At 38.6% G+C, this 26132-nt stretch overlaps 1 protein-coding gene across 12 annotated transcripts in view; it reads right to left on the bottom strand.

Annotated features, from left to right (window-relative positions):
- Window positions 1–3373: 3373 nt before the first annotated feature.
- LOC133534953 (inter-alpha-trypsin inhibitor heavy chain H3-like) overlaps window positions 3374–26132 on the bottom strand; it is a 62095-nt gene continuing 39336 nt past the window's right edge. For 2 of the 12 annotated variants that reach the window (XM_061874299.1, XM_061874302.1), the window contains 12 exons: window positions 22700–22717; window positions 22586–22618; window positions 22262–22288; window positions 21896–21913; window positions 19070–19087; window positions 14421–14438; window positions 14133–14210; window positions 13951–14058; window positions 10610–10772; window positions 8168–8313; window positions 3641–3725; window positions 3374–3557 (listed from right to left, as the gene is read on the bottom strand). In XM_061874299.1, the coding sequence (XP_061730283.1) occupies window positions 3443–3557; window positions 3641–3725; window positions 8168–8313; window positions 10610–10772; window positions 13951–14058; window positions 14133–14210; window positions 14421–14438; window positions 19070–19087; window positions 21896–21913; window positions 22262–22288; window positions 22586–22618; window positions 22700–22717 (827 nt within the window). In that variant the 3' untranslated portion in view covers window positions 3374–3442. The remainder of the gene's footprint in view (window positions 3558–3640; window positions 3726–8167; window positions 8314–10609; window positions 10773–13950; window positions 14059–14132; window positions 14211–14420; window positions 14439–19069; window positions 19088–21895; window positions 21914–22261; window positions 22289–22585; window positions 22619–22699; window positions 22718–26132) is intronic. The other 10 variants (XM_061874300.1, XM_061874304.1, XM_061874301.1 and 7 more) reach the window with 5 other exon arrangements.

The raw sequence follows: 26132 nt of genomic DNA, 5'->3' as shown, positions 1-26132 counted from the left end.
AAAAATGAAAAAAAAGAACAATAGTGTCACAGTGACTTACACTTGCATCGCATCTCATAAGCTTGACAACACACTGTGTCCAATATTTTCACAAAGATAAAATAAGTCATATTTTTGGTTCGTTTAATAGTTAAAACAAATTTACATTATAGCAATCAGTTGATAAAACATTGTCCTTTACAATTATAAAAGCTTTTTAAAAAACATATATTACTCTGCTAGCATGTCAGCAGACTGGGATAGATCCTGCTGAAATCCTATGTATTGAATGAATACAGAATCGTTTTGAATCGGAAAAATTTTGTTTTTGAATCAAAAATCGCGTTGAATCGAAAAAATCAATATATAATCGAATCGCGACCCCAAGAATTGATATTAAATCAAATCGTTAGACACCCAAAGATGTGCAGCCCTACTTAACACTGTTATAAATATGCGCCACACTGTGAACCCCCACCAAAACAAGAATAACAAACACATTTCGGGAGAACATCTGCACCGTAACACAACATAAAGACAACAGAACAAACACCCAGGACCCTTGCAGCACTAACTCTTCTGGGACGCTACAATATACGCCCCCCCATCCTATACTACCCTCACCTCAACCCCCCCCCAACCCCGCCAACCTCAACCTCCTCATAGTCTCTCTCAGGGAGAGCATGTCCCAAATTCCAAGCTGCAGTTTTGAAGCATGTTAAAAAAAATAATGCACTTTGTGACTTCAATAATAAATATGGCAGTGCCATGTTGGCATTTTTTTCCACAACTTGAATTGATTTATTTTGGAAAACCTTGTTACATTGTTTAATGCATCCAGCAGGGGATCACAACAAAATTAGGCATAATAATGTGTTAATACCACGACTGTATATATCGTATCGGTTAATATCGGTGCAGGTAATTAAGAGTTGGAGAATATCGGAATATCGGTAAAAAAGCCATTATCGGACATCTCTACGTTAAACTAACTGTATTCAGCAATGCTTCATTAAGAAATATTCCTGATGGAGGTACACAAGGGGGCATGTTGATCTCAATTATGGGAAAAGGAGGAAAATTCTCTCCCCTTTACTGGCAGTCCAAGAGGATTTGACGAGTGGTGCGAAGCACCCTTGCTGGAGAAAATCTTGCCATGTCGGATGGAATAGACATCGCTGTGTTTCTTGCATACTTGCCGACCCTCCCGGATTTTCCGGGAGAGTCTCGAAATTCAGCACCTCTCCCGAAAACCTCCCGGGACAAATTTTCTCCCGAAAATCTCCCGAAATTCAGTCGGAGCTGGAGGCCACACCCCCTCAAGCTCCATGAGAACAGACTCAGCAATGTTGTGACCCTCTTAAACAGGACAATACTGCCATCTACTGTACATAGAATAGAATAGAATGTACTTTATTGATACCTGGGGGATATTATTCAGCACCACATTTCGCTCACAATAAACAATGATAATAATAAATAATATAATATATATAATATACAATATATAATATTTGAATAATATAAATATATTCTACATATATTCTACATTTAGGTGCAGTCAAAGAACATATGCATTAGGGAGTCTGTTCTGAAGCCCACAGTAAAGAGACGTAACTTCATCACGTCGCCTGGTTATTGACTCCAACCCAATATATTACACCGTCGATGAGCAAAATGAAGAAATACGCTTGCAAGTTCCAAAACGAATGGAAGGAAGAATTTCAGTTTATGCAGGAGAGTTCGAAGGGGAAGGGGTATTTTGCCTGTAAATTTTGTAGAACAGATTTCTCCATTGAACGGACATACTCAGCCATGAGCGGTCAGCGAAGCACAAAGAGTCCGCAGCGCAGCATCGTTCACAACCCAGTAATATGGGCTACCTCGCAAAATGAAGACCCGATGGTGTATCTTATGCTGAGACAAAGATTGGCTGATATCTGGAAGCAACATCACGTTCTCATTTGCGGATGTCTACAACAAATCCGTGAAGGTTATGTTCTCGGATTCGGAGATCCCTCGCCAATACGCAAATGGCAGAACAAAGGTTACTCAAATAGTGAAAGGTAAGTGTTGTTTTTTTTTTTTAGAAACCACCAAGCACAGTACAGTTAGTGGAACTGTGTGAAATTAAACTATTTATTTTATTTATATATACAATAAAATAGATATATATAGCTAGAATTCACTGAAATTAAAGTATTTCATGTGATACACACACACACACATATTATATATATATATATATATATATATATATATATATATATATATATACACATATATATATATATATATATATATATATATATATATATATACGAAATATATATGAAATACTCGCATTGGTGATGTATACGACTGCCCTCTTAACCACGCCCCCCGCCCCAACCACGCCTCAGCCCCACCCCCCAACTCCCGAAATCCGAGGTTTCAAGGTTGGCAAGTATGGTTTCTTGCCACCCTTTAATCTGAGCTCACTACATTCACCGCTGGTCTAAATGTTCCAGCGCTAGTTTGTGTGACTGATAATCATTCCCTCCATGATGTCCTTTGATCAACAATACAGGTCCCAGAGCAAAGGTTTCAGTTAGATATAAGTGGTATCAATTAACTAATTCACAACATAAATATACAGAAAGTGCTTTTTCAACAACAAGAGCTCAACTAGCTGACTGTCTTACGAAAAAGGGTGCATCATCCTTGATGCTTTTGAAAGCATTGAGTGAAGGAAAATGGGTTCTTACCTAAGTTGATTTTATTGTTTCTGTTGTTTAAAAATACATGTATTTGTTTTTAAGAAACATGTGCTATTTTTATATATATATATATACATATATATATATATATATAAAAGACAGGGAGATTGTTAACCTGTTTCTCCATATACTGGGTTAACGCATGTGGGGATTGAGTATTGCCAGTTTTTCCTCTGTGCACAAGTTGATTAAAATTTGTGAACGAGAATAAATGTTGTGTTCATTCGCCTCCACTTAACACATTTATCAATTTTTATGTTTAAAAATGCACAATTTAAGTCAAAAATACATACAATATGCTTCAAACAAAGCACACGCTATAACGGTATTTATTATTATGGGCCTGCTGCAATGCAAAGTTCCCATTCACATGGCGCTTGCAATGCAAGACGCACATAATATTATCTACTTATTGTAATACTACTACTGCAATGAGGATGCGACTTGTCCAGTGTGTACCTCGCCTTCCGCAGAATGCAGCTTAACCCCCCCCCCCCCCCCCCCCCCGACCCAAAAAGGGACAAGGGGTAGAAAATGGATGAAGGGATGGATGTAATACTACTGCTGTATTTGACAACATTAGCATTTGGATGATAGAAATCTGAGGGGGGGAAACAAAGTTAAGAATAGTTGGCTCATCTTAGTCAGCGTTTATTGCGTTTATTCATCGTATGATGAATGTGCAATTAAATGTAATGTCTTCTTTAAAGAACTTTAAGTGTGAAATCACTGAGCGGTGATAGGAGCGCTGACTCGGGGGACGTCAGCCAGCAGGCCAGTGTGGCGGTCGAGTTCATGCTGAAGTCGACAGCAGAAGATCTACACACGGTAGAGAGAACACGGCCAGCTGACATACAGTGATTGCAACTAATCAGCTTTAGGCAGAGAACCCAAACACGCACCTTGAAACACTTATTTCCTGGTCTTTCATCTTCAGTTTTGTGTAGGGACCTTGGTGAACTTCTTCATAAACCGCAGCCTTTTGAGCTGCAAAACAAAAAGAGCAATGATAGAACAGTAACATTTAAATCAGGGGTCTCAGACACGAGCCCGCGGGCAAATCGCGGCCTGCAAGACGTTATTTTGCGGCCCCCACCTTAATCTGAAAGTTTAAAATTAGTGCGGCCCGCGAGTTTTATATGAATGGTGCTTGACAGCGTTGTTATTTGGGTCCAAAATGGATCTTTCAACGTTTTGGGTTGCCTACCCCTGCGTTGGTGGAAAAGCGGCAAGTGAGTGAAAGCGACAGAGACGTTGCCATGGAGACGAGGGTTTTCTAACGTGCCGGGCTGCAGTTACACCGCGACACCTGTCCGTCAGTAATTACAGTCCCTGATAACCTGGACCAATTCAATTTATTTATTTATTTATTTTTTTTAAATTGTTTAATTTGCATTGCTTCACACGATGAACACTACATATATTTCTATATGACGCCGCTTAACACTACGGGAGTCGTCACTCTTTTGCGCTTGCTATCCCGGTACTTTACCGGCTATTACCCGCCGACCTCCGTGTTGCTGTATGAGGGAAAGCGGAACGACACACATTGCGGAAATAACATTATTCTCCGTGCGTCGGCTAAATACAAATATATTCCATGCTGAGCAGAATGCAACATTTTTTTAGGAAATCTTTTCTTGTGGCCCAGCCTCACCTAGACTCTGCATCCTGTGGCCCCCAGGTAGAGTCAGTTTGAGACCCCTGATTTAAATGAAATCCAACTACAAGTAGACAAAACTATGACTAATTTTGTAGCAGATAATTATTCATATTCACACTGACCTTTAAAGCTCACTAAGGGTGCCCGATCTGATATTGATATCACATAAAGTATCAATCCAATATTAGCAATAAAAAAAAAAAAACAAGTAAAATGTTCTAATATTAGTTTTACTAAAAGCAGTCCTGCAGCGTGTTTACTTGTGCAAAGCTGGACAGCCAGCTGACATCTAAATATCCTTCAATAAGCACATAAGGTTGGTCTTTGCTTCTACTTTAGTCATTTACAAAAGGTAAACATGGTAGGCTATAGGCTACTAGGAGCTAGCAGCTACACAACAGCTAAGCACACTATAACTGGTAAATGGTTTATATTTATACAGCGCTTTACCACAGCTGAAACAATACCCAAAGCGCTTTGCATTACACGTCACATTCACCCATTCACACAATGATGGTGGAAGCTGCCTTGCAAGGTGCTAACCATAACCCATCAGGAGCAAGGATGTCTTGGCCAAAGACTAATGACTGAGCATTTCATGGAATCTACTTTTATACCCAATCATGGCACCCACCTGTTCCCAATTTGCCTGTTCACCTGTGGGATGTTCCAAATAAGTGTTTGATGAGCATTCCTCAACTTTATCAGTATTTATTGCCACCTTTCCCAACTTCTTTGTCACATGTTGCTGGCATCAAATTCTAAAGTTAATGATTATTTGCAAAAAAAAAATGTTTATCAGTTTGAACATCAAATATGTTGTCTATGTAACATATTCAACTGAATATGGGTTGAAAATGATTTGCAAATCATTGTCCAGGGTGTACCCCGCCTTCCGCCCGATTGTAGCTGAGATAGGCGCCAGCGCCCCCCGCGACCCAGAAAGGGAATAAGCGGTAGAAAATGGATGGATGGATGGATGTATTCCGTTTATATTTACATCTAACACAATTTCTCAACTCATATGGAAACGGGGTTTGTACAAAGTCTCCAAGGCAGATGCATATGAAAATGTATCCAGTAACAAACGTGTCAGCATCATTTAACTTAATGAGTCAGGAGCTTAACTTTTTAAATTTTTGTGATTACGGATCGGATAAATATCGATATCGTATCGGAAGCGAAAAAGTTTGGGACACCCTTAACACACACAATCATTGATGGCATGTTAAAAAGGCTAACAAGTTGTCATTGTTACTTGTAATGAATATAAGGGTTGTTAATCTTTTGGGCACCACATGATTCAATTCGACTCTTGGGGGTAACGATTCAATTCAGAATCGATTCTTGATTCGAAACAATTCTCGATTCAAAATTAACAATTTTTTTAATAACATTGGGTGCCATATTTGTGGTTAACTACATTCCTCTATAAAATAGATAAACAGCTATATTACTTAAAAGAAAGCTGTTTCTGTTTGAAAAAAAAATACCCAAACATTTAATAAACTCAAATGAAAATAAGGCAAAAGAAGTATGCAACACTGTATATATATATATGTATATTGTGAGAGGCGGGGCGTGGTCACGCGCCGCCTGCCGGCGATGGCATGCACAGGAGCCGGCTGGAAGCAAGATGACAGGTGAGTGGATACCTCAGCTGGAACGAGTTATCTAATCACCTGTCTCTATTTAGCAGCGTTGGTGACTGCAGGGCGGGGCTGAAAAGCCAGAAGGACCCCAGGAGGTGCGGAGGACGCCAGAAGGGTTGTAGGAGGACTGAGCGTGTTAAAAACTTTGTGAGTGAACGAACTAAGACTGAAAAGACTTGGGGAGCGAACAAAGAAGATGAACTGTTCTGAAAATTTAAAATTAAAAGAAAATCCTTCTGGGAACAAACGAAAGAAGAAATATTGAGTGTAAAAAGATTAAAAAGAATTGTCAACTTGAACTCCTGCTGTGATCCTTCGGTCCTGAGGACCCCACGACACAAACCTGTCACATATATATATATATATATATATATATATATATATATATATATATATATATTTATATATATATATATATATATATATATATATATATATATATATATAGGCCCTGCGATGAGGTGGCGACTTGTCCAGGGTGTAGCTGAGATAGGCGCCAGCACCCCCCGCGACCCCAAAAGGGAATAAGCGGTAGAAAATGGATGGATATATATATATATATATATATATATATATATATATATATATATATGTATGTATGGATATATATATATATGTATATATGTGTATATATATGTATATATATATATATATATATATATATATATATATATAAAGGGTGTGGGAAAAATTCGATTCGAATACGAATCGCGATTCTCACGTTGTGCGATTCAGAATCGATTCTCATTTTTTTAAGAAACGATTTTTTTTTTTTAATCAATCCAACAAACCACTACACAGCAATACCATAATATTGCAATCAAATTCCAAAACCAAACCTGACCCAGCAACACTCAGAACTGCAATAAACAGAGCAATTGAGACACAAACACGACACAGAACAAACCAAAAGCAGTGAAACAAAAATGAATATTATCAACAACAGTATCAATATTAGTTATAATTTCAGCATAGCAGTGATTAAAAATCCCTCATTGACATTATCATTAGACATTTATGAAAATTAAAAAAAAGAACAATAGTGTCACAGTGGCTTACACTTGCATCGCGTCTCATAATCTTGACAACACACTGTGTCCAATGTTTTCACAAAGATAAAATAAGTCATATTTTTGGTTCATTTGATAGTTAAAACAAATTTACATTATTGCAATCAGTTGAGAAAACATTGTCCTTTACAATTATAAAAGCTTTTTTAAAACATCTACTACTCTGCTAGCATGTCAGCAGACTGGGGTAGATCCTGCTGAAATCCTATGTATCGAATGAATTCAGAATCGTTTTGAATCAGAAAAATATCGGTTTTGAATCAAGAATCGTGTTGAATCGAAAAAATCGATTTATAATCGAATCGCGACCCCAAGAATCGATATTGAATCGAATCGTGGGAAACCCACAGATTCGCAGCCCTAATATATATATATATATATATATATATATATATATATATATATATATATATGATGTGGCGACTTGTCCAAGGTGTACGCTGCCTTCCGCCCGGTTGTAGCTGAGATAGGCACCAGCGCCCCCCCCAACCCCAAAGTATCTCGTATCAGAGGATCTTTGATTAGAGTTTTTGCAGCAAGTCCTTAAAAACACAACAGAAATACTTTCATACAGAGGATCTTTGACTAATGTTTTGCTGTAGGTCCATATAAAGAGCAGTTTGATAAGCCTTTTTGAAATACTTACATAAAAACACAACAGAGGATCTTTGACCTAGTGTTTTGCTGTTGGTCCTTTAAACACTTGTCTTTACATAAAATATTGTGTTTTAGGCAGTACAGTAGGTCCGTAAAAACACCACAGTGCTACTGTTGTATCGAGTATCTTGGACTATCGTTTTTATAGTAGATCCATAAAATCAGTGGAGTGTTCCTGTCACAAAGAGGATCTTTGACCAGCATAAACTAATTGTTTGGGTTTTGTAAATATATTAACTGTTTGGTGAAGTAAAGGTTTTATGGTGTGTCAGAGCACTGCATTAAAACGTTTGTCTTGCAGTTTTACGTACTGTACATGTAATGGCCAAATGTCGCAATACATGTGTGTATAGTCGTAAATACACAAGTTTAAAAAAAATGACCCACCTAAGATTCCGACAGCGTCGTCCGATGGCTGCTGCCTGAGAGCCGGCCAGAGGAAATCTTTTCCATTTTTCCCATGTTTCATGATAAGCAGGCGGGTTTGCCCAGCAGTGATATCAACCTCCATGTGCCGAATAAGCACGTCCACGCTGCGGAAATATGCTTTTTAGTTGAAAAGAAAAATGAAACACACCTTTGGCAAATATAAGTATTTACAATAAAAGCATTTTGTGAACAAAGCCAATCAATTGAGACCCTACAAATGAAGTAAAGATTCTGCCTTTACCAAGTTAGTTATGATCTCCTCTTAAAGGTTCATGTGACAACATATTTGTATGTTTAAGGGGAAAAGTATAAAAACACTTTTAAGTCAATAACGCATAATAGATAAATAAATATTAAGACAAACACTGCTCTGAATGGGCAATTACCTTCTTCCTACTTCTCAATAGATTGTGCAGGTGGCTCAAACATAAAAATTAAAAAATCACACATAAAACGACTCATTAATTATTTAGCAAAATAAAAAATAAAAAAAAGTTCTTAGGCCCATGTTGGAGAGACTATGTCTCCCATCTGGCCTGGGAATGCTTCGGAATCCCCCAGGAAGAGCTGTGCGAAGTAGATGGGGAGAAGAAAGTCTGGGCTTATTTGCTTAGGCCAGGGGTAAGGAACCTATGGCTCTAGAGCCAGATGTGGCTCTTTTGATGACTATATCTGGCTCTCAGATAAATCTTAACTGGCATTACTTAACACGATAAGTCAGTTTTTTTCAACCTTTTCTGAGCCAAGGCACATTTTTTTAATTGAAAAAATTCCGAGGCACACCACCAGCAGAAGAAAATAAAAAAATGAAACCACATAGCCGATACTGACAATAAAAAGTTGTTCTCGTAATTGTTGGATATGAATTCAAACCATAACCAAGCATGCATCAATATAGCTCTTGTCTCAACGTAGGTGTACTGTCACCACTTGTCACATCACGCCGTGACTTATTTTGAGGTTTTTGGTGTTTTCCTGTGTCTTGCGCTCCCATTTTGGTGGCTTTTCCTCTTTTGCTTGTATTTTCCTGTAGCTGTTTCATGTCTTCCTTGAATGCTATTCCCCGCACCTGCTCTGTTTTCGCAAGCAAGAATATTTAAGTTGTGCGGACGCACTCCTTCTTTGTGGGGACGTTGTTGATTGTCATTGCATGTACCGATGTACTTTGTGGACGCCTCTGCTCCGCACGCTATAAGTCTTTGCTGTTGTCCAGCATTCTGTTTTTGTTTACTTTGCAGCCAGTTCAGTTTTAGTTTTGTTTTGCTTCAATGCCTTTTCTTAATGGCACTTAACGGCAGTTGCCTTTTGTTTATTTTTTCGTTTAAGTGTTGGATACCTTTTTACCTATGCTGCCTCCCACATATTGTGATCACGACTAACCATGTTCCCGACATCTACAAAGCAATTAGCTACCTGCTGCCACCTACTGATATGGAAGAGTATTACATTGTTACTCTGTCGAGCTCTAGACAGCACAGACACTCAACGGCACATTTGCGGATTCTGATTACTGGTTTATAAAAAATATTTTTAACCCAATTAGGTGAAATTACATAATCTCCCACTACACACCAGACTGTATCTCACGGCACACTGGTATGCCGCGGCACAGTGGTTGAAAAACACAGCGATAAGTAATGAATAATTCCGCTGGAAATCACAGTGTTAAAAATAACGATCAAGACAAAACATTCTCATGCATTTTAATCCATCAATCCGTTTTTTTACCGCACCTGTTCAAGAAGTCACATTAATGGTAAGAACTATTTTATCAATGTTTTATTAGCTTCAGAATAACAACGTTATTAAAAAGAAAAATATACTTATTATACTCTTAAAATTTTGGTCTTACTTAAAATGCACGCATTTAGTTGTATTCAGTGTTAAAAAATATTATATGGCTCTTACGGAAATACATTTTATAATATTTGGCTTTCATGGCTCTCTCAGTCAAAAAGGTTCCCGACCCCTGGCTTAGGCTGCTGCCACCACGACCCAACTTGGGATAAGCTGAAGAAAATAGATGGATGGATGGATAGCTTTGCACTCCCGGTCACGCTAGCCGGTTGTCACTATTAACTTCCGTTTTCTTTAGTCAGCTCGCTTTCTGATTGGCTATTTTCTGGTACCATGTTACAATGATATATGGAGATCGAGGCTCAGGTGCTTACTGTATTTGTGATTCAGAGTCAGGAAGAAAGTAATCCTGTTTATCTTTACGTATGTACCGACCTTATTAGAAAAGATGGCAAAAGATAATATGACGTGTGCATGATAATGAAGTGCTTGGATGCACACAATATTCCTGTATCAATCTGAATATTGTAAATATTGCAGTCCAAAACAAGATATGACAAACTTTATTTCCTGTCCAATTCTGTTAATTATTGCCATAATTACCTTCCAGCAACTAGTGCAGCCTCTCCTGTGTACCGGGTCAGTTTCTGTTCGTATTTAACAGTCACAGCGCCCAATTCAACAGCGACAAAGTTGTCAGTATCGAAGTGGACAATGATCTTGATGAAGCCTTGGTCTTCATCCAGCTCACCATTAACAGACACACCTGATGCAGAGGAGATATGTAGGGGAATCAACAGCGTTAACAACAACGACAACTACTACTACTACTGTTGGCGTAACAATAAGCCAATAGCTATTGGATTTTTCGGTGCGGTACATTCTTGAGGCGTACCGAGTTCCAACACAGTACACATTGAGTAAGAGACAAGAAGTGTAATGTAACTATATATGGTCACGCATTTACTCGTGAAATACACACCCCGTTTCCATATGAGTAGGGAAATTGTGTTAGATGTAAATATAAACGGAATACAATGATTTGCAAATCATTTTCAACCCATATTCAGTTGAATATGCTACAAAGACAACATATTTGATGTTCAAACTGAACCCCCCTTTTTTTTTTTTTTTTTGCAAATAATCATTAATTTTAGAATTTCATGCCAGCAACACGAGACAAAGAAGTTGGGAAAGGTGGCAATAAATACTGATAAAGTTGAAGAATTCTCATCAAACACGTATTTGGAACATCCCACAGGTGTGCAGGCTAATTGGGAACAGGTGGGTGCCATGATTGGGTATAAAAGCAGTTTCCGTGAAATGCTCAGTCATTTACAAACAAGGATTGGGAAACGGTCACCACTTTGTGAACAAATGCGTGAGCAAATCGTCAAACAGTTTAAAAACAACATTTCTCAAAGGGCTATTGCAAGGAATTTAGGAATTTCACCATCTATGGTCCGTAATACCATCAAAAGTTTCAGAGATTCTGGAGAAATCACTGCACGTAAACGATAATATAACCTTTGTTCCCTCAGGCGGTACTGCATCAAAAAACAACATCAATCTCTAAAGGATATCACCACATGGCCTCAGGAACACTTCAGAAAACCACTGTCAGTAACTACAGTTTGTCGCTACATCTGTAAGTGCAAGTTAAAACTCTACAATGCAAAGACAAAGCCATTTATCAACGATACCCAGAAACGCCACCTGCTTGGCTGGACCCGAGCTCATCTAAGATGGACTGATGCAAAGTGGAAAAGTGTTCTGTGGTCTGACGAGTCCACATTTCAAAGTGTTTTTTCGAAACGGTGAACGTCGTGTCCTCCGGACCAAAGAGGAAAAGAACCATCAGGACTGTTCTAGGTGCAAAGTTGAAAAGCCAGCATCTGTGATGGTATGGGGGTGTACTAGTGGCCAAGGCATGGGTAATTTACACATCTGTGAAGGCACCATTAATGCTGAAAGGTACATACAGCTTTTGGAGCAACATATGATGTCATCCAAGCAACATTATCATGGACGCCCTTGCCTATTTCAGCAAGACAATGCCAAGTCACTTGTTACAACAGCGTGGCTTCATAGTAAAAGAATGCGGGTACTAGACTGGCTTGCCTGTAGTCCAGACCTGTCTCCCATTGAGAATGTGTGGCGCATTATGAAGCCTGAAATACCACAACGGAGACCCCGGACTGTTGAACAACTTAAGCTGTACATAAAACAAGAATGGGAAAGAATTCCACCTGAAAAGCTTCAAAAATATCTCTCCTCAGTTCCCAAACGTTTAATGAGTGTTGTTAAAAGAAAAGGTGATGAAACACAGTGGTAAACATGCCCTTTCCCATCTACTTTGGCACGTGTTGCAGCCATGAAATTCTAAGTTAATTATTATTTGCAAAAAAAAAATCAAGTTTATGAGTTTGAACATCAAATATGTTGTCTTTGTAGTGCATTCAATTGAATATGGGTTGAAAAGGATTTCAAATCATTGTATTCTGTTTATATTTACATCTAACACAATTTCCCAACTCATATGGAAACGGGGTTTGTAAATACGGTGCAGTCTAGATTTTGGCTAGCGGGAGTCATGCCTAGCCATACTTGCCAACCCTCCCGGATTTTCCGGGAGACTGCCGAAATTCAGCGCCTCACCCAAAAACCTCCCAGAAGAAATTTTTCCCCGAAAATCTCCCGAAATTCAGCTGGAGCTGGAGGCCACGCCCAATCACGTTACAACATCTACGGATTTGAATAAAAAACTGCACACACAAGGAGACGAAGCAGAAGAACGAGGAAGTTACAGCCATGGCGACACCGTCTGTAACAGAGTGATTCTATGTTGTCTGTTGCCATCTCCTGGTGAATGTTGGCTATAGCGTTATGGGGTTGCTTTTTGATTGGCCAACGATTTACGTGCTGTTGGGCACCTGACGGCAAGTGAGGGAGTCTGTTCTGACTGAAGCCCACAGTAAAGAGACGTAACTCCATCACCTCGCCTGGTTATTGACTCCAACCCAAATATATTACACCGTCGACAAGCAAAATGAAGAAATAAATGGCAGAACAAAGGTTACTCAAATAGTGAAAGGTAAGTGTTATTGGTTTTTTTTTGTATCCAGAATGTACAGTACAGTTAGTAGAACAACTGTGTTTTTATTACTGTGTATTTAGGTGCCGTCTGAAATTCAACTATTTATTTTATTTATATATATATAATAAAATAAATACATATAGCTAGAATACACTGAAAGTTAAGTATGTCATACACACATATATATATATATATGTATATATATATATATATATATATATACATATATATATATATATATATAGACATATATATATATATATATATATATATATATATATATATATATATATATATATATATATATATATGTCTATAAATATATATATATATATATATATATATATATATATATATATATATATGAAATATATATGAAATACTCCAGTTGGGAATTGTAGATGTAAATATATTCCTCCCCTCTTAACCACGCCCCCAACCCAACCACGCCCCCAACCACGCCTGCGCCCCACCCCACACCCCCCACCTCCCGAAATCGGAGGTCTCAAGGTTGGCAAGGTATTACTCGGCCGAGTCATACCAAAGACTACAAAAGAATGGGACCAATTACCTCCCTGCTTGGCACTCAGCCTCAAGGGTCAGAATTGGGGGTTAAATCACCATAAATTATTCCCGGGCGCGGCACCGCTGCTGCCTACTGCTCCCCTCACTTCCCAGGGGGTGATCAAGGGGATGGGTCAAATGCAGAGGACAAATTTCACCACACCTAGTGTGTGTGTGACAATCATTGGTACTTTAACATTAAGTATGTGCCTAACAATAGTTCCAAGGAGATGTCAGAACTTGAAAAATATTTTACTTCTTTAAGGTGTTCTGTTTGACTCACCTGCATTGGGTAGATGAAGCAGTCTCAGTATGGTTCTTCCAGCGATATCAAAACACAGTGGAAGAGATTGATTCTCCGCCTGCAGCAGAAACCTGATGCCAGGGGCCACTAACCGGAGACAAAAAGACACAATAAGATGAGAAAAACATGATGTTAAACCACTTCATTGTTCTTGTTCTTACCTATTAACAATGTTGGGGCAGTGGGAAGTGTCCCGAAGTCAATATAATCCGCTACTAAATCTTGAAATATAGGGGGACCTAGAGACAGTCAATAACATTACACCATAACATTAGGTACACCTGCTCACATAAATATGCCCCTGCCCCCTTTCTATGTAAAAGGAAAGTGAAGTTGTACATTCCCACAATTACAAAAAATATTGCTAAATGAATCAATCTCTGGCAATGTCGCTTAAAACTTAACCAGAATGTGCACATCCACCTCCAGTATTTTAATGTTTGTCATACCTTTCACACCATGGCCCACTGTCAAAAAACAAAAACAGTAAAAAAGGAAACTTAATATTCAAAGGTGGAAAAAGTTGCTGAAAACATGTGCCCAATATTTTGTTAGTAAATAGTAGTCCAATGGTTGTTTGAATTATGGAATTCGAACAGTGGTGGGTCGTCAAGGCCAACTAGGCCTTCTCTCTTGGCCTAAACGGAATCATAATCATAAATTGAAAAAAGTGTATTTTATTTTGTATTTACTTTCCCTAAATATATAACAGTATTCATCATTAACTTTTCATGTCATATTGGGCTCCAGTGTTGCTTTTTTTGCGTTAGCGCTTTTATCCAATCAGAATTCAGCTCGCTTGTTGCCAGTGCTGTGTGAATTTTGCCATAGGCCTAAACATAGGGGAGGTCTCTGCAGTGTAGGCCACCAGACATACAGTTGATGGACAGTTGCGATAGCCATTACCATGAATTGATTAACGTGGACCCCGACTTAAACAAGTTGGGACCATTTAGTGGTCAATTGTACAGAATATGTACTGAACTGTGCAATCTACTAATAAAAGTTTCAATCAATCAATCAATCAATCAAAGCCAATCAGATCACGAGTTGTTGACAGTAACCCTTGTCACTACACGATCAGTACCGGTGGAAATGATCAGTCCGCGGAGGCGCAAAGACTATGTCACTCACAGGACGTGTAATTTTTTACGACAGAGTTTCTGCGATGAAGCATTTTGTGAAATTTGAATGTCTTAAGGTTTCGTAGAAAAAAAATGGCTTACCTATGAGTAAAAGGTAACAAAAACATAAACATGAACAAAGGGTAGATTATCTCCACAAATTGCAATTGCAATTAATGTCGCTGACTGTTTCTGTACGGTTTCAAAATAAATACTGCATTTTTAAGCAGCATTTGTTTTGTTTTGCATGTTATCTTTTATATAACATTGTTTTTCAAATGAAGATTACAAAAAGAAAACCATGGCAACAGTGACAGCGTGCACGAAAAAAACTGACGTAAATGACAAAAATGACATCGTCTTCGTGACAACCCTTCTCGGTTGCTTCGCGTTTAACCGTTGAACGTTACATTAACGTCTCCTGTGATTGGATACTCACTTGTGCCTTCCAAGTGCGTATCCAATCATAAGTTGGGAATTGCGAAACCAGGAAGTGCCGAACCAGAGCCATATCTGGCGACGACTGGTATTTGCTGCTTCAACCCACAAGGAAGGAGAGAAAAACGTTACTAAGGCTCAGAGGTGGGTAGAGTAGCCAGAAATTGTACTTAAGTAAGAGTACTGTTACTTTAGAGATGTTTTATACAAGGAAAAGTAAGGAGTAGTCACCCCAATATTTACTTGAGTAAAAGTAAAAAGTATGTTGTGAAAAAACTACTCAAGTACTAAGTACCCGATGAGTAACCTGTTCTTTTACTGATGACGGCAATAAATAATGCACAAAAACTTAAAATTGCAATAAACAAATTCAGAGCCAGGAATATCTGTTAAGCAACTAAAACAATCATATATATTAAATGATATATATTTGGTTTTACACTGAATTGGCAAAAAATTTGAAAATGAATTTTACCTTTGCAACCTCATTATTCTGTTTGTTGTGCCTTCATAAAATATTTAGAACTTTACATTAAAACACTCTTCCTCTAACAAACAAAAAGCTGTGAAAACAATGATGCTGTGTTCCAAATTTAAGTTATTTACTGAGATTGAGTGAGCCTATGGCTTTGCACTTTGTTTATTTTATATATATATGTATATATGTATTGCATTCTATTTCAGTTACTTTGAATTTACAACCCTCTGGCGCTGTTTTGTACGTTTTTTATACTGTTTTGTACTATTTTTGTACTTACTTTGGCTATAGTTTTCAGCTGTTTGTAAATGTTAAAATTTATAAATAAAGGTTTAAAAATTTTTTTTTTTTAAATGTGCACTTAATCATGTGACCGCCTGGCTCCGTTTGATTGGTGAAAAGGAGTCAAACGTCACCAGTGACTGCATTTGATTGGTGAAACGCAGGCATGTGATATATTCTACTTTGTAGGTCTGTCTGACAAAACAAAGCAACAAAGCGTGCATTAACAGATCGATAAAAAGGGCTCCTAAATGGCGTACCCCATGGTTTACAGAAGAAACCTGAGCTCATAAATTATCATGTAGAAAGCTGGAACGCAAATTGTGCACGACTAAACTTGAGGTTTTTCATCAAGCATGGAGTGATAGTTTAATAACTTAAAAACACATGCTTACCTTAGCTAAAGCTAAATATTACTCAAATCTCATTCGTCTCAACAAAAACGATCCTAAATATTTGTTTAGTACAGTAGCATCGCTAACCCAACAAGGGAATCCTTCCAGTAGTTCCACCCACTCGGCAGATGACTTTATGAATTTCTTTAATAACAAAATTGAACTCATTAGAAAGGAGATTAAAGACAATGCGTCCCAGCTACAACTGGGTTATATTAACACAGATACGACTGTATATACGGCGGATACTGCAAATATCCAAAATAGTTTCTCTCTTTTTGATGAAATAACATTAGGGGAATTGCTACGGCGTATAAATGGAATAAAACAAACAACATGTTTACTTGACCCACTTCCTGGGAAACTTATCAAGGAGCTCTTTGTACTATTAGGTCCATCAGTGCTAAATATTATAAACTTATCACTTTCCTCTGGCACTGTTCCCCTAGCATTCAAAAAAGTGGTTATTGATCCTCTGCTTAAAAGACTTAACCTCGATCCTGACCTCATGGTAAACTACCAGCTGGTGTCCCATCTTCCGTTTATTTCGAAAATCCTTGAAAAAACTGTTGCACAGCGGCTAAATGAACACTTAGCGTCTAACAATCTCTGTGAAACCTTTCAATCAGGTTTCAGGGCAGATCACTCTACGGAGACAGCCCTCGCAAAAATGACTAATGATCAATTGCTAACGATGGATTCTGATGCGTAACATAGTGACATCGGACTATGTTAAGGTAACATGTGGAGTTCCCCAGGGTTCGGTTCTTGGCCCGGCACTCTTCAGCATCTACATACTGCCGCTAGGTGACATCATACGGAAATATGGTGTTAGCTTTCACTGTTATGCTGATGACACCCAACTCTACATGCCCCTAAAGCTGACCAACACACCGGATTGTAGTCAGCTGGAGGAGTGTCTTAATGAAATTAAACAATGGATGTCCGCTAACTTTTTGCAACTCAACGCCAAGAAAGCGGAAATGCTGATTATCGGTCCTGCTAGACACCGACACCTATTTAATAATACCACCTTAACATTTGACAACCAAACAATTACACAAGGACACTCTGTCAAGAATCTCTCTCGTTTGAGTCACACATCAAGACTATTACTAAAACGGCCTTCTTTCATCTCCGTAATATCGCTAAAATTCGTTCCATTTTGTCCACTAGCGATGCTGAGATCGTTATTCATGCATTCGTTACGTCTCGTCTCGATTACTGTAATTTATTATTTTCAGGTCTCCCCATGTCTAGCATTAAAAGATTACAGTTGGTACAAAATGCGGCTGATAGACTTTTGACAAGAACAAGAAAGTGTGATCATGTTACGCCTGTACTGGCTCACCTGCACTGGCTTCCTGTGCACTTAAGATGTGACTTCAAGGTTTAACTACCTACGTATAAAATACCACACGGTCTAACGCCATCCTATCTTGCTGACTGTATTGTAACATATGTCCCGGCCAGAAATCTGCATTCAAAGAACTCCGGCTTATTAGTGATTCCCAGTGCCCAAAAAAAGTCTGCAGGCTATAGAGCATTTTCTATTCAGGCTCCAGTACAATGAAATGCCTTCCCAGTAACAGTTAGAGATGCTACCTCAGTAGAAGCATTTAAGTCACATCTTAAAACTCTTTGGTATACTCTAGCCTTTAAATAGACCGCCCTTTTAGACCAGCTGATCTGCCATTTCTTTTCTTTTCTGCCCCCCTCTCCCTCGTGGAAGGAGGGGTACAGGTCCGGTGGCCATGGATGAAGTGCTGGCTGTCCAGAGTCGGGACCTGGGTTGGACCACTTGCCTGTGCATCGGTTGGCTACATGTGTGCGCTGCTGACCCGTTTCCGCTTGGGATGGTCTCCTGCTGGCCCTACTATGGACTGGACTCTCACTATTATGTTAGATCCACTATGGACTGGACTTTCACAATATTATGCTAGACCCACTCGATGTCCATTGCATCCGGTTTCCCCTCGCGGGGGGGTAGCGGGGGTCCACCCACATCTGCGGTGCTCTCCAAGGTTTCTCATAGTCATTCCTATTGACATCCCACTGGGTTGTGACTTTATCCTTGCCCTTTTGTGGGCTCTGAACCGAGGATGTCGCTGTGGCTTGTGCAACCCTTTGAGACACTTGTGATTTAGGGCTACATAAATAAACATTGATTGATTGATTGATTGATTCAATACACAGTAGTGCACAAGTGTGTTTCTGTGTAGTATTTCTCCTGCTATGGTCATGTGGTGACATAAATTATGGTATTATGAGAGGTACCTATTAAAGTCGGACTAAGTAAGACATCACCGAAGGCCAAGGTGTGAAATGCACGGCCCACCATTAAGTCTGAATGAATTGGATATTTGTTATTTGTGTCATACCTGGTAAATCTGGAGTCCCTGTCACAACAACAAAACAAACATGATTAAAAAAAATGGCAAACAAGTGCATCATTATCTTTCTGAAGGCATAATTTTGAACAGTTAGATTGTGACTGCCCTCTTCACAGTGAAGGAGAAATAACACCAAATGCATTTATTTGAATGAGTTGCATATTATTTGTGTCTTACCTCCTAAACCTGGGGGAGATGTCAGAGAAAGTACAATTAATATTCATGTAGTAAAATGGTGCCACAAACCCACTTTCCAAATGAGTTGGGAAATTGTCCATCCATCCATCCATTTTCTACCGCCTATTCCCTTTGGGGTTGCAGGGAGCGCTGGTGCCTTTCTCAGCTACAATCGGGCGGAAGGCGGGGTACACCCAGGACAAGTCGCTACCTCATCGCAGGGCCAACAGATAGACAGACAACATTCACACTCACATTCACACACTAGGGCCAATTTAGTTTTGCCAATCAACCTATCCCCAGGAAAATTGCGTTAGATGTAAATATAAACGTAATACAATGATTTGCAAATCATTTTCAACCCATATTCAGTTGAATATGCTACAAACACAACATATTTGATGTTCAAACTGATAAACCTTTTTTTTTTTGCAAATAATTATTAACTTTAGAATTTGATGCCAGCAACACATAACAAAGAAGTTGGGAAAGGTGGCAATAAATACTGATAAAGTTTAGGAATGCTCATCAAACACTTATTTGGAACATCTCACAGGTGTGCAGGCTAATTGGGAACAGGTGAGTGCCATGCTTGGGTATAAAAACAGCTTCCCAAAAAATACCCAGTCTTTCACAAGAAAGGATGAGGCGAGTTACACCCCTTTGTCCACAAGTGCGCAAGCAAATAGTCAAACAGTTTAAGAACAACGTTTCTCAAAGTGCAATTGCAAGAAATTTAGGGATTTCAACATCTACGGTCCATAATATTATCAAAAGGTTCAGAGAATCTGGAGAAATCACTCCACGTACGCGGCCGGAAACCAACATTGAAAGACCGTGACTTTCGATCCCTCAGACGGCACTATAACAAAAACCGACATCAATATTTAAAGGATATCACCACATGGGCTCAGGAACACTTCAGAAAACCACTGTCACTAAATACAGTTTGTCGCTACATCTGTAAGTGCAAGTTAAAGCTCTACCATGCAAAGCAAAAGCCATTTATCAACAACATCCAGAAACGCCGCCGTCTTCTCTGGGCCCGAGATCATCTGAGATGGACTGATGCAAAGTGGAAAAGTGTTCTGTGGTCTGACGAGTCCACATTTCAAATTGTTTTTGGAAATATTCGACATTGTGTCATCCGGACCAAAGGGGAAGCGAACCATCCAGACTGTTATCGACGCAAAGTTCATAAGCCAGCATCTGTGATGGTATCGGGGTAAATTAGTGCCCGAGGCATGGGTAACTTACACATCTGTGAAGGCACCATTAATGCTGAAAGGTACATACAGGTCGCCATCTATATGCTGCCATCTAAGCACTGTGATTTTCATGGACGCCCCTGCTTATTTCAGCAAGACAATGCCAAGCCACATTCAGCACGTGTTACAACAGCGTGGCTTCGTAAAATAGGAGTGCAGGTACTTTCCTGGCCCGCCTGCAGTCCAGACCTGTCTCCCAGCGAAAATGTGTGGCGCATTATGAAGCGTAAAATACGACAGTGGAGACCCCGGAGTGTTGAACGACTGAAGCTCTACATAAAACAAGAATGGGAAAGAATTCCACTTTCAACGCTTCAAAAAATAGTTTCCTCAGTTCCCAAACGTTTATTGAGTGTGGTTAAAAGAAAAGGTGATGTAACACAGTGGTGAACATGCCCTTTCCCAACTACTTTGGCATGTGTTGCAGCCATGAAATTCTAAGTTGATTATTATTTGAAAAAAAAAAAAACTTTTATGAGTTTCAACATCAAATATCTTGTCTTTGTAGTGCATTCAACTGAATATGGGTTGAAAAGGATTTGCAAATCATTGTATTCCGTTCATATTTACATCTAACACAATTTCTCAACTCACATGGAAACAGGGTTTGTACATGTACAATTAATGTGACAAAAGATCATTAATGTGACAAAGATCACAAATATGCTAAACATAGATTTTATTTTGTTGCTAAATTTAGTAAAAATTCTAATATCGTACATATCGTACGTACTAATGCAGCATATTTTAGTATTTGCTGTGAAATGGAAAGGGAGTAGAATTAGATAAGCTCTGATTCTTCCTACTCCTTTTCGGACATGTAATGAGAAACTGGAAAAATGTTGATGTATCATATTGTCACTGTATGCATGTTCGAAATAAACTTAAACCATAAACCATATGTAACTCTGACTTTTTCCAAAAACATGCTATAGCTTATACAAACAGTAGGTAAAAGATGGAGGTGCAGTTTATATTGTATAGTGGTACCTCAAGTTAAGAGTTTAATTGGTTCCGTGAGGCAGCTCGTACAAAGTGAAACACGTATTGTGAAGCATTCTCGCCTAGTGAAATGCATTAAAATCTATTTCATTTGCTGCTTGCCCTCCCGCCTCACCAAAACAGCACAATTTTATCATGTAAGAACAAAAATAAGCATTCTATAAAAACAATATCATAAAATGTCATACAAAAAACGACAGTAGTTTTATAAAGTAATGTATTAATAATTTACAGTATTTAGTTTGGAGAGTGGACTTCTACGCTATCAACTTTCTGCTGCTTCCACGTCAAACACACCATCAGCAGCTGCTCCATATTTTCATGGGTAAATGGCTGCCGATTAGAAAAAAAATGAAAGAAAACCTACCTTTGAAACCTGGTTGTGCTGTCACATAAAACAAGAAAAACAAATTAATTAATATTCATCCTGAAAGTTTGAATTAATTGCTATTCATGCCGAACCTATATATTTTAGAATTCCCGTTAAAAACAAAAAAAGGCAAACTAATTCATGTGAAAATGTGTCACAATTTGTTCCAAACACTTACTATCAGAAAGTAATGTTAATTAATGTTGTATAATGTGGTAAAACACTGCAATGTGCCAATAATTACCAGAGTATCAGGAAAAAATTGTAAAAAGTAGATTCATCAAATTTTTTTTTTATGTTAAATGTCGGCCAATCGCAATGATTTGATACTTTAATTGGTACATCTCTATTATCGTGTCTCACCTGGTAAATGCAAATTTGGATAATTCCCTGTCACAAAAAAAAAACAATTGTTTAATGTATTCAAATACATTTAATTTGTAAGCATTGTATTCAAAATTCTGTCTGTACAAATATAATAATTGTTGCATTTAGACTTAGATTTCCTTTTATTGTCATTCAGATCTGTACAGTAAAGATCAAATTTAAATGACATTAAAAGGAAGTCTAAGTCTAAGTTTAAATGCAACAATTATTATATTTGTAAAGACAGAATTTTGAATACAATGCTCACATTAAATAGCATCAGATAGTTAGATTGTGAAATGACACTTAACGGGTACAAACCTGAGAAAAACCTACCTCCCAAACCTGAGGATCCTGTCAGGATAAACAAAGGGGGGAAAGAAGCAAATTAATATTCATGCTTAAAGTTTAAATTAATTGCTATTTATGACATACCTCCGGTTAGTTGAGTATCTGTCAAAAAACAAAAAATTGCAAATTATTTCATGTGTAAATGTGTCACGATTTTTTCAGTAAACTGAGTATCAACTGGAAAATAATGTTAATTCATGCCGTATAATGTTGTAGTACATTAAATGTGGCAATTATTAGCAGAGTCATTTAAATAATGTGTCCTTTGTATCTTAAGGATGCGCCATTCTGTGGGCGGTCTTATTTTGTCTACATGGCTCATCTTCGACAGTGTCTTCTCTCCGACATTTTCGTAGTACAGGTAGCTTCAAGCGCTTCCATCAACACTCATCAGATAATTGCTACACATAGTCGCACACAATACATAGTTCGGATTAGGGTTGTACGCCATACCGGTATTAGTATAGTACCGCGATACTTATGTATCGTTATCGGTACAATATTGCCTCTGAAACGTACCGGTCCCGCAACCCCCGCGTCGTTGTCACGTCGTTGTCATTGCTGGTCTTATGAGCAGACGAGCATGTTCGGCGGCACACAATCACAGAGTACTTACAGACACAGGGTGTAGACAAAAAAGGGAGAATGAACACATTTTGGCTTAAAAACTAACGATAAGGTGAAGTTATGACACTGAAACGCCCTCAGGAAGAGGTGCTTTAAGACATGGCTAGCTAGCTAGTGGATACCATCCAGCCACCGTCGGCAGTGATTTAGCTACTTTTAAATCACTAATCCTCGCTTTCAAATAAAATATGTTTCTTACAAGCATCATCCCTGCAGGACGGGGAATAGCTAAACATGTTTCACTACACACCATATAGCTCGCCGGCATCAAAATGTAAACAAACGCCATTGATGGGCGTGGGTTCAATCCAAGATGGCCGACAGCACTTTCTTTTGTTTGTCTGATTGTCAAAGTGGTCTAAATTTCTATCTGTTTTAGTCTCTTTTTTAGCCGATTTAAGTAAATTGTACTAGTTTTAAGCGTAACAATTCATGAATGAAGGCTTACTTCCAAAAGGTGGCATTTCTGACTGCTTTTGTTGGATTTGGAAATCTGGAGGCCTTTGACCTGCTGAAGCCGGGAGATTTTTTGCTAGCTGAAATTTTGGCCTTCCACCTGCCACAGCCCGGATCTATCCTGCTTGGCCTTCCATTGCTTACAGACTGGGTCTGCTAACTTCATCTTGGCCTTCCACTGCCTACAGACTGGATCTGCTAGCTTCATTCTGGCCTTCCATCTGCCACAGTCTGGATCTATACTAGTCTCAGCTTGGCCTTCCACTACCTACAGTCTGGGTCAACTTGCTTCATCTCGGCCTTCCATCTGCCACAGCCTGGATCTATCCTAGCCCCAGCTTGACCTCTCACTGCCTTCAGACTGGATCTGCTAGCTTCATCTTGGCCTTCCATCTGCCACAGCCTGGATCTATCCTAGCCTCAGACTGACTAAGGCTGGGCCTCTGCTAGCCTTAGCTTGGCCTTCTAATTGTTGTAGCCTGGACATCTGAACTTTGATCATTGGACCTGGGTAGGTAGTAAAACAATTTAACAATGACTTTGACAAAAGCTCTCCATCTAATATTAATGCTTTTTCCTGGACTTGTTTTCTGCAATTGTAGTGGGGTACCTGACCAGGTGCTCCACCAACCTTTAACTCTACCAAACGCAATAACAATCACCTGGTCCTTTGAAACTACAGCATTTACACAAAGGTTATTGATATCAACATGTGGGCCAGTGCTAAATAATTCTAACCAGCTTCAGTTATGGTGTATTTCTGTGTTTAACAGATGTTTTTCTCCTTCTGAAATTACTCATTTTGACATTGTGAAGCCAAGTAATGTTGTCATTAGGTTACCTTGCCATATGAAAAGGAAAATCTTTATATTGCTCTTACTTCTGCTATCAGGCAATGTGCAACCAAATCCAGGCCCAGCTTTATACAACATCAGTACTCCTGATGAACTTAGAGCTAGGTCAGGTCTTGGTTTAATTCATTCAAATATTAAAAGTCTACTGCCAAAACTTGACTTAGTCGAAATTTGGATTCAAACAACCAATGCAGATATATTTATTTAATCAGAAACCTGGCAGAGTAAAGCAGTCTCTGACAAGGACATTGCTATAAATGGATATAATGTCTTCCGATGCGATCGTCTTCGAAAAGGTGGAGGGGTGGCTATGTATATAAAAAAAACTAATTTAATGTTACTTTATTATCGTCACTGTCAATCACTAAACAATTTGAACTCCCTGCAGCTTGAATTCTCGCATGGCCAACCTCTCGCAATTGTAGGGTGTTATAGACCTCCCTCTGCCTCCACTGAAGCCCTTGCCTCTCTTGAATCCTTTAGGAGTGGTTTAAATGCTGGTGAACTTCTCTTGGTTGGTGATTTAAATTTTGACTGGTTGACTTCCTCTTCTGATAACCTTAAAGCTGTTTGCAACTCACTAAATTTAACTGAGTTAATCACTTCCCCAACTCGACCCAATACTAAAAACACCTCAAAATCATCTTTACTTGATCTAATTCTAACCAACGCTCCCCATAAGTAGACTGATACTGGGGTGTTTGTCAATGACTTGAGTGATCATTGTACAATTGCAGCTGTAAGAAACTGCAAGCTACCAAAATCAAAACCCATTATTACATGCAAAAGAGATATTAAAAACTTTTGCCTCCCAGCTTTTATATATGACTTAGCTGCCTTTCAGTGGAACCGAGTTGCTTTAATTGATGCTATTGAGATAGCATTGAAATACTTTTATAATGAATGTCAACGTATAGTCAATAAACATGCTCATTTTAAAAAATTTAGAGTTAAAGGTCGGAATAATCCCTGGTTTACCTCTGCAATTGGAAACTTTCTCAAAGAGAAAGATGTTGCTTGGGCCAGGGCTCAAAAAACAAAGACAGAGATTGACTGGCTTAGCTTTCACCAGTTTAGAAATAAATGTACTTCGCTTGTTAAGAGAGGCAAGTCTGATTTTTACATGCATGAATGCAAAAAACATATAAATGACCCCAAAACGTTTTGGCAAACCATAAAAGCTTCTTTAAATAATGTGACAACAAATGACTTTCCATGTCCTTTGCTTACTCAATCTGGTACTTTGTCTGATAAGACAACTATATCAAATTGTTTTAATGAGTATTTTGTTTCTGCCGGATTTTTGTGTGAGTCGTTGTCAATTGTCAAATGTTGGTTTAACTAATGTTAATATACCAAATACACCACAGACTGTAAATAGACGCAGCACCTGCACTTTTGACTTCACACCTGTATCAGTATCTGAGGTAAACAATGCTCTAAAGAGCCTGGACACAACTAAAGCAGCAAGACCTGACCAAATTGAACCCTTTTTCTTAAAATTGGCTGCGGATTTTATTGCTGAGCCTCTCTCGGATATTTTTAACCTCAGTCTAACAAGTAAAATCATTCCAAAAATC

The sequence above is a fragment of the Nerophis ophidion genome, linkage group LG16 (genome assembly GCF_033978795.1).
Source record: "Nerophis ophidion isolate RoL-2023_Sa linkage group LG16, RoL_Noph_v1.0, whole genome shotgun sequence".
NCBI lineage: Eukaryota > Metazoa > Chordata > Actinopteri > Syngnathiformes > Syngnathidae > Nerophis > Nerophis ophidion.
This window is presented reverse-complemented; position numbering and strand designations above follow the sequence as displayed.